The sequence below is a fragment of the Zalophus californianus genome, chromosome 11 (genome assembly GCF_009762305.2).
Source record: "Zalophus californianus isolate mZalCal1 chromosome 11, mZalCal1.pri.v2, whole genome shotgun sequence".
Lineage (NCBI taxonomy): Eukaryota > Metazoa > Chordata > Mammalia > Carnivora > Otariidae > Zalophus > Zalophus californianus.
In genome coordinates, this window is record NC_045605.1 from 87863614 (window position 1) to 87876921 (window position 13308).

Sequence of the window (13308 nt, forward strand, 5' to 3'; positions counted from 1 at the left end):
GAAGGGGCAGGAGGTTTTGAGAAAGTCAGTAATTTACCTGAGGTTAGTCCACTAGTTAATGACAGACCCCAAATTTGAAACCTTGTATGTCTGACTCAAAAACCTGTACTCAGCCAGTACACTGTAATACCATTTCCGATGAAATCTTAGGGCATTTTCTTTGTTTTTATTTCTATAAGAATATTTAATACTGCATACTTCTGTATCTGGTATGTAGAAGTTCAAGATAAAAATCACTAGGTCATAAAGTGGACATCCTAGATCAAAATCTCTTTTCAGAGCCTCAGCCCTCAGTGAACACTGGCGCAGTTGAACCCTAAGATGAAGCAGTGCGTCAGCCTGTACAAATTGCATTTAATTTTCATTCCAATAGTTCTCTCAGGTCACTGGGCAATTTATGTCTTGACCCTCTTTGTCCAATAGAGAGAGGAAGAGGGGCAGTGCAGCTTTCCTTAGTCATTTAGTTCTCTTGGCTAATAAGAAGAAAAAATTGCTTTCCATTTCATTGTTCCATGCAATGCTGTTTGTGTTTGAGAGAGCAACGAGATGCTGTCTAATGATCCCTCACTTTTCTTTCTTTTAGAGCAAAGACTCAGGCGGACTGAAGGCGGCTATGATAGAGTTGGTGGAAAGGTTGAAGTTCAAGAGCTCAGATCCTAAAGTAAGTATTGTTTTGGAATTGATTGGGTATTGTATTTCGTTCTCCTTGAGCTGAGTTCGAGGGATGTTAATGATCATCTATCTGAACATCGCATTGAGATCTAATTAGGCCTGCCTATCAGAAGCAGTGTTTTAATATGCCTAGAGATAAGTCATCTGTTTTTTCCCTTCTCTCTTTTATGACTTGCAACATATAATCATTAATTGTTTTCCCTGAACTGCAGACAAGGGCATTTTTAATCTTCCTTTGTCAGGCCTTTGAGACTGCCGGTCCTCTGTGTCCATTAAACTCAGTCAAAAGGCATCCAAGGTACTGATCATCTTAATGCTGGGGACTGGAACAGGCTCCAGACCACCCAGTTGGTGTTCAGCGCTAGTGTCTTGTCTCTGTCCCACTTAGAGCAACCAGCGGCCACTGTGAATGCTTTTGTCCTCATGACCTGGAGTGTGGTCTGGGAAATGGTTTCAGCTTCCCAGCTTTCTTTGCAATATGTTGAGAGCTATAAGATTGATATTCTGGGAGACTCCATAGCGGGGTGGGGGTGGACTGGGATCTGAGCATGCCGGAGGGAATCTGACTAACACAGCCTCCCTTCTCCTACCCAGAGACTTCCTGGGGCACTGCTGGATATTGGTCCCAGCTGGCTCTGCCTGAGAGTCAAAGCCTTTTACAATCAAATAGGGAAAGGAGCACAATTTTGTTTGACTTTTTGTATCCCCACCCTCTTTCTTTTAATTTAAAGTTCTTTATATGGGGAAAAGACTAGCATTTCTTGAGTACCCACTGAGAGAGCCAGAACACTGTGCTAGGAGCCTTACATATCTTTTTAAAAAATTGTGGTAAAATATACGTAATGAAATTTACCACTTTAACCATTTTTAAGTGTATAGTTCAGTGGCGTTCAGTGTTCCCATTGTTGTCCAACCATCATCACCATCACCATCCATCTCCAGAACTTCTTCAGTCATTCCAAACTGAAACTCTCTGCCCATTAGACACTAACTTCTTTTTCTCCCTCTGCTCTTGCATACGTGTGATTTTTGTAACAACCTGGTAGAGTAGCTTATATTATTCCCATTTCATTGATAAGGACACTGAGGCTTAAAGAGGTGGGGCCATTTGCCCTGAATCTAGTATAATTTAGAGCTGGGCTTCAAATTGACTCCAGTACCTGTGCTCTTTCTTTTATGTCACATTGCAGACCAAGCACTGGGGTTCATCTCTTTTCTACCGTCTAATCCCGTTGTGCCCCGATTTTCTAATCTGAAACACTATCGAGGCAGAGCCACAGACAGTGACAGCCTTTTCAGAAGGTGGCTGCAGTCTCCAATCTACAAAATAACTTTCTCTTCATACAGCATTGAAAGTATTGGACATTGGTAATATTTCTTGCCCTCTGGTGTAGTTAGGACTCCAGAGATAGAGAGTATCTTGATAGAAAAAAATTGGTGTAACCTTTATCAATTTTCTTAGCTCAAAGTAGAAAGACCCCTGGTATAAGTAGTTTTCCTTTAGTAAAGATGAACTAATTAATTATTAAGGATTACTGAAAGCTTTTTTTTTTTTACCGAGTTTTTCTGGTTTCTGGGGCAACAGCTATCCTGAAGGAGACAACTGTTATTTTCTGTTTCTGCCACACCCACATGCTTGTAGGCAGTGAAGAGCAAGAGGATGTATACAGATTACACTGAGTGGCTTCTGTGCATGATGATAATACAGGTAAAGTGCTTTGGGGTCCTTTATGAATGCATAGAGTGCCTCTAATAGGAAACTTGCCAGAGGTGAAAAAAATTGAGTGGTCCCATGAGAGCAGCTTGTAGAAGTCTCAGGATTTTCCCATGGTGCATCATGAGCTAAAGGATATTTCTTAGGACCAGACTTGATCTTGGATATGTGCTTACACACTCACCTCTTTTATCTTCTCTTTATCTTGTCCTGAATTATTTCCACCGATCTCCTTTATTTTCAGACCCTGTTCTGGTCTGCCATATGCATATACTGTATATACCTGGAGCCAGCTTGAAGAAGGTCCAATGTCATTGCAGAATGACTGCCAGATCACAAACGGGGGCGGGGGGGTGTGGGTGGAAAATGGGACACTATATACATAGTTTTTGCAACAAATAGTTGTCTTCCAAGAGAAGTTTTTAGTCTGTTCTGCATTCCCTCAGAACTCTTAACATCCCTTTTTTAAGCTGGCCTATTTAAGAAGGGCAGAATCTCTCAGGCTTTATGACCTGTCATTTCCTGGCACAGGAGCTTTTCACAGAAGCACTGATTTGAGTCATGGAGCACTGAGCACTATCACTGCCTCACTTCCTCTAGAATTCCATAAAGCATCACAAAGCTTCATTAGTCCAGACACTGAAATCTACGGGGGACTGAGTTAATTTTTACCTCTGAGTTTTGTCAGAGAGGAGTAGAAGATGACTAGATTAACCATTTTTTAAAAATTATAAAATAATATATGCTTATAGATTAAAAAATACAGATATTCATAAAGGAAAAGTCAAATGAATTTCCCCCCAAGCTAACCACTATTAACAATTTGGTGTGTAACCTTCTAGACATTTTTCCCTGTGGAAATATACCTCTAAGATTTTTTACAAGAATTATACTGTACCTATGGTTTTAATACACAGAATATTTTGGACGTTCTTCTGTGTCAATAATGTAGACTTAATTTTTCTTCTTAATGAGAAGCCTCATTTTGTCCAAAATATTTGTCAGATGCCGTTTTTTCTTCTAGACCAGTTGTTCTTAACCTTTAATATTCATAAAAATCACCTGGAGAACTTACAAACTACAGCGTTCTGGGCCCACCCCCACAGTTGCTGATTCAGTGGGTCTGGGGTGACTAGAGGCTATGCTAACCCTGGTGATTTTCCTTCTCTCTTGTTTTGATTTTTTTTTTTTTCATTCCTTTCAGCAAATGGCCAGAAGAACCATTGTAAATAAGTCTAAGTGATTTCAACTTCAAAAAAAGAGAGATCCATAAAAATCCAGGCTTAGAAAACCAACAAATTGAGCAGAGGTAGCAGAGGAGAGGAAAGGGAGGTGGCCTGTGGCTGCTTGAGAGGGCAGGATTCCTGTAAAGTGCCATATCCAGCAGAGAAGCAGCAAGGCCCAAAGAGTGGGAGGAGTTCTGGTCAGGATTTACAAGGATCAAGACTCATGCCATGGGACAAGAGTGGGTTGAGTTCTAAAACCAGAGGAACAACAGGAGACACCAAATCCCAGCCACTAGGGGTGAGCCTGAGGACAGGAATCAGAGCCAGTGGTGGTTGGGAAATAAGGCACAGAACCAGATTAAGTTGTGTGCATGCACTACTGGGTTTTACCCCAAAGATACAAATGTAGTGATCCAAAGGGGTACGTGCACCCCAACGTTTATAGCAGCCATGTCCACAATAGCCAAACTATGGAAAGAGCCAAGATGTCCATCAACAGATGAATGGATAAAGAAGATGTGGTATATATACATACAATGGAATATTATGTAGCCATCAAAAAGCCCCGAAATCTTGCCATTTGCAATGATGTGGATGGAACTAGAGGGTATTATGCTAAGTGAAATAAGTCAATCAGAGAAAGACATGTATCATATGATCTCACTGATAGGAGGAATTCTTAATTTTAGGAAACAAACCGAGGGTTGCTGGAGTGGTGGGGGGTGGGAGGGATGGGGTGGCTGGGTGATAGACATTGGGGAGGGTAAGTGCTATGGTGAGTGCTGTGAATTGTGGAAGACTGTACCCCTGAAACAAATAATACGTTATAAGTTAGAAAAAAAGAGAAGATAGTAGGAAGGGAAAAACGAAGGGGGTCAGGTCAGAGGGGGAGACGAACCATGAGAGACTATGGACTCTGAGAAAAAACTGAGGGTTCTAGAGGGGAGGGGGTGGGGGGAATGGGTTAGCCTGGTGATGGGTACTAAAGAGGGCACGTATTGAATGGAGCACTGGGTGTTACGTGCAAACAATGAATCATGGAACACTACATCACAAACTAATGATGTAATGTATGGTGATTAACATAACATAATTAAAAATAAAAAGTTGTGTGCCTGCAGGTTGCTATGGTGAGCCCTGTTTTAAAGGATGCATATCTCCAGGGATCTAGAACTTTGTGTATAATGGAGAGACTGTTTTTAATAACAAACAATCTTTAGTTTGTTTAACTGAAAGTAGTCTCTTAAATAGTGAGGCATCCCAGTGTGTTTGATATGATCCAGTTTGCAAACATATTTTTTTCAGTCATACTTTTCAAAAACATTTATTGCACAAAGTAGGATTTTTGTCTGTAGATTTCTTATATTTATGCTAGACTTTAGGGAAATTAAAAGATGTAGTTAATCAGGTATGTATGTGTGCATGTCCATGTCCATACCTGGATTTTTATTGAAGGTAGTCTGAGTTCTTTAAGACTCTCCTGTGAAGTGACTATGCAGTTATCTTTCATAGTATACCCAGCGGAAACTGAAGCTCAGAAAACACGTTGATTCCCTTCCCAGCCTTCCCACTGCCCAGCCTCTCAGAAGGCACTGAACCAAAAACATAACATGCTAAACTCAATCCAACTAACATCTTAGTATGCAGTTAATAACAGCCACTCTCTCTGTTAGTATTGATTGCCTTTCTTTCCATCTAACATGTGCTGTTCCTTGTTTCCTATGGCTGGTGTGCTTGAAACAAACAGAAACACAGCTGTGTATCATGAAATCACATTAATCTTACAAGAAGTAATTCTCAAGAAAAGCGCCTTAAACTCAAGCCAAGTGGCTCACATTATTCTCTCAGATTGAAGTGGGATTAAACATGGGACCTAGCCATACTAACACTGCCTAAAACATATCAGGTCTTTTTTTCCTCTATATTCAATCTCTGAAGGTGATCTTACTAAAGTTTAAAACTGGAGAATTGTCTAGCAACATGAAATTAAATAGATCTGAGAATTGTTTTATTTTTATTTAGCATTTAACATGGCATTTTATAATTGCAAGAGAACTTTACAGTCCATTTTAGTACCTATATCCTTGACGTGGAACATAGCCCAGTTCTTCACTCTCCTGTGCTAGTCAGACTCTTGTTAAAATGATAGGTTCTGGGGCGCCTGGGTGGCTCAGTTGGTTAAGCGTCAACCTTTGGCTCCGGTCATGATCCGGGGTCCTGGGATCAAGCCCCATGTCAGAATCTCCACTCAGTGGGGAGTTGGCTTCTCCCTCTGCCCCTCCGCCTGCTTGTGTTCTCTCTTTCTCTCAAATAAAATAAATAAAATCTTAAGAAAATCTTAAAAAAAAATAAAATTAAAAAAAAGTCGTTAAAGAAACAATCGGTTTTGCATGTACAAAGAGTAATGGTTATAAGCAAAATCTACTTGAATTCTTGTTGTTAGTGTCCTGTTATTTACCAGGGTCAAGCCAGGCTTCATGCTGGTCCTTGCCTTGTCCCAACACAGAAGCATTCACTGGGGCAGTGTTTTTTTGTTTTTTGTTTTTTAAATTTTTTATTGTTATGTTAATCACCATATATTACATCATTAGTTTTTGATGTAGTGTTCCATGATTCATTGTTGGTGCATAACACCCAGTGCTCCATGCAGAATGTGCCCTCTTTAATACCCATCACCAGGCTAATGCATCCCCCTACTCTCCTCCCCTCTAGAACCCTCAGTTTGTTTTTCAGAGTCCATCGTCTCTCATGGTTCGTCTCCCCCTCTGACTTACTCCCCTTCATTCTTCCCCCCCTGCTATCTTCTTCTTTTTCTTTTTTCTTAACATATGTTGCATTATTTGTTTCAGAAGTACAGATCTGTGATTCAACAGTCTTGCACAATTCACAGCGCTCACCATAGCACATACCCTACCCAATGTCTATCACCCAGCCACCCCATCCCTCCCACCCCCCACCACTCCAGCAACCCTCAGTTTGTTTCCTGAGATTAAGAATTCCTCATATCAATGAGGTCATATGATACATGTCTTTCTCTGATTGACTTATTTCAACTCAGCATAACACCCTCCAGTTCCATCCATGTCGTTGCAAAGGGAAAGATCTCATTCCTTTTGATGGCTGCATAATATTCCATTGTGTATATATACCACCTCTTCTTTATCCATTCATCTGTCGATGGACATCTTGGCTCTTTCCACAGTTTGGCGGTATTGTGGACATGGCTGCTATAAACATTGGGATGCACGTACCCCTTCGGATCCCTACATTTCTATCTTTGTGGTAAATACCCAGTAGTGCAGTTGCTGGATCGTATGGTAGCTCTATTTTCAACTGTTTGAGGAACCTCCATACTGTTTTCCAGAGGGGTTGCACCATCTTGCATTCCCACCAACAGTGTAGGAGGGTTCCCCTTTCTCCACATCCCCGCCAACATCTGTCGTTTCCTGACTTGTTAATTTTAGCCATTCTGACGGGTGTGAGGTGTTATCTCATTGAAGTTTTGATTTGGATTTCCCTGATGCCGAACGATGTTGAGCACTTTTTCTTGTGTCTGTTGGCCATTTGGATGTCTTCTTTGGAAAAATGTCTGTTCATGTCTTCTGCCCATTTCTTGATTGGATTATTTGTTCTTTGGGTGTTGAGTTGGATAAGTTCTTTATAGATTTTGGATACTAGCCCTTTATCTGATATGTCATTTGCAAACATTTTCTCCCATTCTGTCGGTTGTCTTTTGGTTTTGTGGACTGTTTCTTTTGCTGTGCAAAAGCTTTTATAGTTCCTTTTTGCCCTTGCTTCCCTTGCCTTTGGCGATGTTTCTAGGAAGAAGTTGCTGCGGCTGAGGTCGAAGAGGTTGCTCCCTGTGTTCTCCTTTAGGATTTTGATGGACTCCTGTCTCACGTTTAGGTCTTTCAACCATTTGGAGTCTATTTTTGTGTGTGGTGTAAGGAAATGGTCCAGTTTCATTCTTCTGCATGTGGCTGTCCAATTTTCCCTACACCATTTGTTGAAGAGACTGTCTTTTTGCCATTGGACATTCTTTCCTGCTTTGTCAAGGATAAGTTGACCATAGAGTTGAGGGTCCATTTCTGGGCTCTCGATTCTGTTCCATTGATCTATGTGTCCGTTTTTGTGCCAGTACCATACTGTCTTGATGATGACAGCTTTGTAATAGAGCTGGAAGTCCGGAATTGTGATGCCGCCAGCTTTGCTTTGCTTTTTCAACATTCTTCTGGCTATTCGGGGTCTCTTCTGGTTCCATACAAATTTTAGGATTATTTGTTCCATTTCTTTGAAAAAAGTGGATGGTACTTTGATGGGGATTGCATTGAATGTGTAGATTGCTCTAGGTAGCATTGACATCTTCACAATGTTCGTTCTCCCGGTCCATGAGCATGGAACGTTTTTCCATTTCTTTGTGTCTTCTTCAATTTCTTTCATGAGTATTTTATAGTTTTCTGAGTACAGATCCTTTGCCTCTTTGGTTAAATTTATTCCTAGGTATCTTATGGTTTTGGGTGCAATTGTAAATGGGATCGACTCCTTGATTTGTCTCTCTTCTGTCTTGTTGTTGGTGTATAGGCATGCCACTGATTTCTGTGCATTGATTTTATAGCCTGCTACTTGACTGAATTCCTGTATGAGTTCTAGCAGTTTTGGGGTGGAGTCTTTTGGGTTTTCCACATACAGTATCATATCATCTGCAAAGAGTGAGAGTTTGACTTCCTCTTTGCCGATTTGGATGCCTTTGATTTCTTTTTGTTGTCTGATTGCTGTGGCTAGGACTTCTAATACTATGTTGAATAGCAGTGGTGAGAGTGGACATCCCTGCCGCGTTCCTGACCTTAGGGGAAAAGCTCTCAGCTTTTCCCCATTGAGAATGATATTCGCTGTAGGTTTTTCATAGATGGCTTTTATGATATTGAGGTATGTACCCTCTATCCCTATACTCTGAAGAGTTTTGATCAAGAAAGGATGCTGTACTTTGTCAAATGCTTTTTCTGTATCTATTGAGAGGATCATATGATTCTTGTTCTTTCTTTTGTTAATGTATTGTATCACGTTGATTGATTTGCAGATGTTGAACCATCCTTGCAGCCCAGGGATAAATCCCACTTGGTCGTGGTGAATAGTCCTTCTAATGTACTGTTGGATCCTATCGGCTAGTATTTTGGTGAGAATTTTTGCATCCATGTTCATCAAGGATATTGGTCTGTAATTCTCCTTTTTGATGGGGTCTTTGTCTGGTTTTGGGATCAAGGTAATGGTGGCCTCATAAAATGAGTTTGGAAGTTTTCCTTCCATTTCTATTTTTTGGAACAGTTTCAGGAGAATAGGTATTAATTCTTCTTTAAATGTCTGATAGAATTCCCCTGGGAAGCCATCTGGCCCTGGGCTTTTGTTTCTTGGGAGATTTTTGATGACTGCTTCAATTTCCTTAGTGGCTACAGGTCTGTTCAGGTTTTCTATTTCTTCCTGGTTCAGTTTTGGTAGTTGATACATCTCTAGGAATGCACCCATTTCTTCCAGGTTATCTAATTTGCTGGCATAGGGTTGCTCATAATATGTTCTTACAATTGTTTGTATTTCTTGGGTGTTGGTTGTGATCTCTCCTCTTTCATTCATGATTTTGTTGATTTGGGTCATTTCTCTTTTCTTTTTGATAAGTCTGGCCAGGGGTTTATCCATCTTGTTAATTCTTTCAGAGAACCAGCTCCTAGTTTCGTTGCTCTGTTCTACTGTTCTTTTGGTTTCTGTTTCATTGATTTCTGCTCTGATCTTTATTATTTCTCTTCTCCTGCTGGGTTTAGGCTTTATTTGCTGTTCTTTCTCCAGCTCCTTTAGGTGTAGGGTTAGGTTGTGTATTTGAGACCTTTCTTGTTTCTTGAGAAAGGCTTGTATTGCTATATACTTTCCTCTCAGGACTGCCTTTGCTGTATCCCAAAGATTTTGAACAGTTGTGTTTTCATTTTCATTGGTTTCCATGAATTTTTTTTTAATTCTTCTTTAATTTCCTGGTTGACCCATTCATTCTTTAGTAGGATGCTCTTTAGCCTCCATGTATTTGAGTTCTATCCTACTTTCCTCTTGTGATTGAGTTCTAGTTTCAAAGCATTGTGGTCTGAAAATATGCAGGGAATAATCCCAATCTTTTGGTACCAGTTGAGACCTGATTTGTGACATAGGATGTGATCAATTCTGGAGAATGTTCCATGGGCACTAGAGAAGAATGTGTATTCCGTTGCTTTGGGATGGAATGTTCTGAATATGTCTGTGAAGTCCATTTGGTCCAGTGTGTCATTTAAAGTCTTTATTTCCTTGTTGATCTTTTGCTTAGATGATCTGTCCATTTCAGTCAGGGGGGTGTTAAAGTCCCCCACAATTATTGTATTGTCGTCAATGTGTTTCTTCGCTTTTGTTATTAATTGCCTTATATAATTGGCTGCTCCCATGTTAGGGGCATAGATATTTACGATTGTTAGATCTTCTTGTTGGATAGACCCTTTAAGTAGGATATAGTGTCCTTCCTCATCTCTTATTACAGTCTTTGTTTTAAAATCTAATTTGTCTGATATAAGGATTGCCACCCCAGCTTTCTTTTGGTGTCCATTAGCATGGTAAATGGTTTTCCACCCCCTCACTTTCAATCTGGGGGTGTCTTTGGGTCTAAAATGAGTCTCTTGCAGACAGCATATTGATGGGTCTTGTTTTTTAATCCAATCTGATAGCCTGTGTCTTTTGATTGGGGCACTTAGCCCATTTACATTCAGGGCAACTATTGAAAGGTATGAATTTAGTGCCATTGTATTGCCTGTAAGGTGACTGTGACTGTATATTGTCTGTGTTCCTTTCTGATCTATGCTGCTTTTAGGCTCTCTCTTTGCTTAGAGGACCCCTTTCAAGATTTCTTGGAGGGCTGGTTTCGTGTTTGCAGATTCCTTTAGTTTTTGTTTGTTCTGGAAGCTTTCGATCTCTCCTTCTATTTTCAATGACAGCCTAGCTGGATATAGTATTCTTGGCTGCATATTTTTCTCGTTTAGTGCTCTGAAGATATCATGCCAGTCCTTTCTGGCCTGCCAGGTCTCTGTGGATAGGTCTGTTGCCAATCTAATATTTCTACCATTGTAGGTTACATATCTCTTCTCCCGAGCTGCTTTCAGGATTTTCTCTTTGTCTCTGAGACTCGTAAGTTTTACTATTAGATGTCGGGGTGTTGACCTATTATTATTGATTTTGAGAGGGGTTCTCTGTGCCTCCTGGATTTTGATGCCTGTTTCCTTCCCCACATTAGGGAAGTTCTCTGCTATTATTTGCTCCAATATACCTTCTGCCCCTCTCTCTCTTTCTTCTTCTTCTTCTGGGATCCCAATTATTCTAATGTTGTTTCATCTTATCGTATCACTTATCTCTCGACTTCTGCCCTCGTGATCCTGTAGTTGTTTCTCTCTCTTTTTCTCAGCCTCTTTATTTTCCATCATTTGGTCTTCTATATCACTGATTCTCTCTTCTGCCTCATTTATCCTAGCAGTTAGTGCCCCCATTTTTGATTGCACCTCATCAATAGCCTTTTTGATTTCGACTTGGTTAGATTTTAGTTCTTTTATTTCTCCAGAAAGGGTTTCTCTAATAACTTCCACGGTTTTTTCAAGCCCAGCTAGTATCTTTAAAGTCATGATTCTGAACTCTAGGTCCGACATCGTACTAATGTCCGTATTGAGTAGGTCCCTGGCTGACGGTACTACCTCTTGTTCTTTTTGCTGAGGTGATTTTTTTCATCTTGTCATTTTGTCCGGAGGAGAATAGATGAGTGAGAGAACAGAATGCCAACAGGTTAACAACGTCCCCAGCAAATATACTGTATACAAATCAGAAAAGACCTGAAACCAGGGGAAAAGAAAGGGAAAGAAGGAAAAAAGAAAGAGAAAAAAAAAAAAGAAAAAAACAAAAACAGAACAATACAAAAAAAGCAGAATATGATCAAATATGATCAGGCTAGTGCATAGATCATTGCCACACACTAGATTTTGGGCGTATTTTGGTCTGTTAGAAAAAAGTGCCTCCTAAAATTTTAAAAGAAGAAAGACATATATGTACAAATAAGGGTTGATACAATGAAGGGATGGAAGATGACTGTAAAGATGAAAATTATAAAAGATTTTATAAAAGGAATTGATAAGTTGTTTGAAAAAAGAAAGAAGATTTAAAAAAAAAGAAAAAGAGAGAATGTGATCAGGGAGGAGACTAGAACAAAGCCATACACTAGTGATTTAGGGTATATTTTGATCTGTTAGAGGAAACTGTATCTCAAAATTTTAAAGAGAGAACAACTTATAGATATATGCCAAAAATAAGGGTAACTACTATGAAGGGATAAAATATGACTTTAAAAATGAAAAATAAAAAATGTTTTTTTTAAAAAGGGATTGATAAGATGTTGGTTGAAAAAGGGAAAAAGAAAAATAAAAAAAACAGTTAAAAAAATTAACTTTGATGAACTAATGAATCATGGTAAAAAAAAAAAGCCATGAATTCTATGTGCAGTATTCCCCTAGCGCTGGAGTTCTCCCGTTCTCCTTGATCGGTAAACTTCGTCTTGGCTTGCTGGCTGTTTGTGCTGATCTTCTGGGGGAGGGGCCTGTTGTCGTGGTTCCCAAATGTCTTTGCCAGAGGCAGAATTGCCCCACCCTTGTCGGTCTGGGCTAAGCAAGCTGCTCGGGTTTGCTCTCGGGAGCTTTTGTTCCCTGCAAGCTCTCGGTACAGCTTTGGAGGACCAGGGCGAAAATGGTGGCCTCCCAATCTCCACCCGGAGGAGCTGAGAACTCGGGTCCCCACTCCTCAGTGCGCCCCCAGAGAAAAGCAGTCACTCCCGTCTCCCTGGTCTCTGGCCGCACTCCGTGCTCATCCGGCCTGTGACCGAGCGTTTGTATCTCTGGCACCCGACCCCGTGTGGAGTCTCCAAACCCAACAGATCCCTATGGTGCGCTCCCGCGCCGCTCCTCTTGGGGGAGAAAGGGGAGTCTCCCCGGCTCTGCCGATTGTTGGGTCTCTGCTGGAGGAGCAGTGGCCCGAATGGGCCACGGATCACAGTTTATGGCATCCCCGAGCTGAGAGCCTGCGCCTCGGCTCCGTCTCTGCAGCCGGCTTCCCGGCTCCGATACCTGGGAGCTCTGCCGCACTCAGGCACCCCCGGTTTTTCTGTGACCCCGAGGGTCCTGAGACCATACTGTCTTGTGAGGGTTCCACCCCTAGCTTAGCCATTGGAGCGACATCCTTCAGCGGAGCCGACTTCTAAAAGTTCCGATTTTGTGCTCCGCGACTCTATCACTCGCCAGAAGCGGCCGGCGGAGGCCCCTCCCCCGCCGTCTATCCTCCCCAATATCGCCTCGGATTCACTTCTCTGCACGTCCTACCTTCCAGTAAGTGGTCGCTTCTCTGTTCAGATAGTTGTTGCTACTCTCCTCTTTGATCTCCTGTTGAGTTCGTAGGTGTTCAGAATGGTTTGATCCCTATTCAGCTGAATTCCTGGGACCAGACGCAATCTAGGTCTCCTGCTCCTCCGCCATCTTGCTCCGCCCCCTCTGGGGCAGTGTTTATGCAGCCAACTGAAGCAGAGAATTGAGCTGCTTCAGTTATCAAGTTGATTCATTCCAAAGTGTTCCTTCAGTTGGAAAGTTATTAGAATTATTGACCTATTTC

At 41.2% G+C, this 13308-nt stretch overlaps 1 protein-coding gene across 5 annotated transcripts in view; it reads left to right on the forward strand.

Moving 5' to 3' along the window:
• TRIM44 (tripartite motif containing 44) overlaps positions 1-13308 on the forward strand; it is a 117966-nt gene that overhangs the window by 20994 nt on the left and 83664 nt on the right. For 3 of the 5 annotated variants that reach the window (XM_027578549.2, XM_027578552.2, XM_027578551.2), the window contains exons 2-3: positions 584-661; positions 2315-2380. In XM_027578549.2, the coding sequence (XP_027434350.1) occupies positions 584-661; positions 2315-2380 (144 nt within the window). The remainder of the gene's footprint in view (positions 1-583; positions 662-2314; positions 2381-13308) is intronic. The other 2 variants (XM_027578550.2, XM_027578553.2) reach the window with 1 other exon arrangement.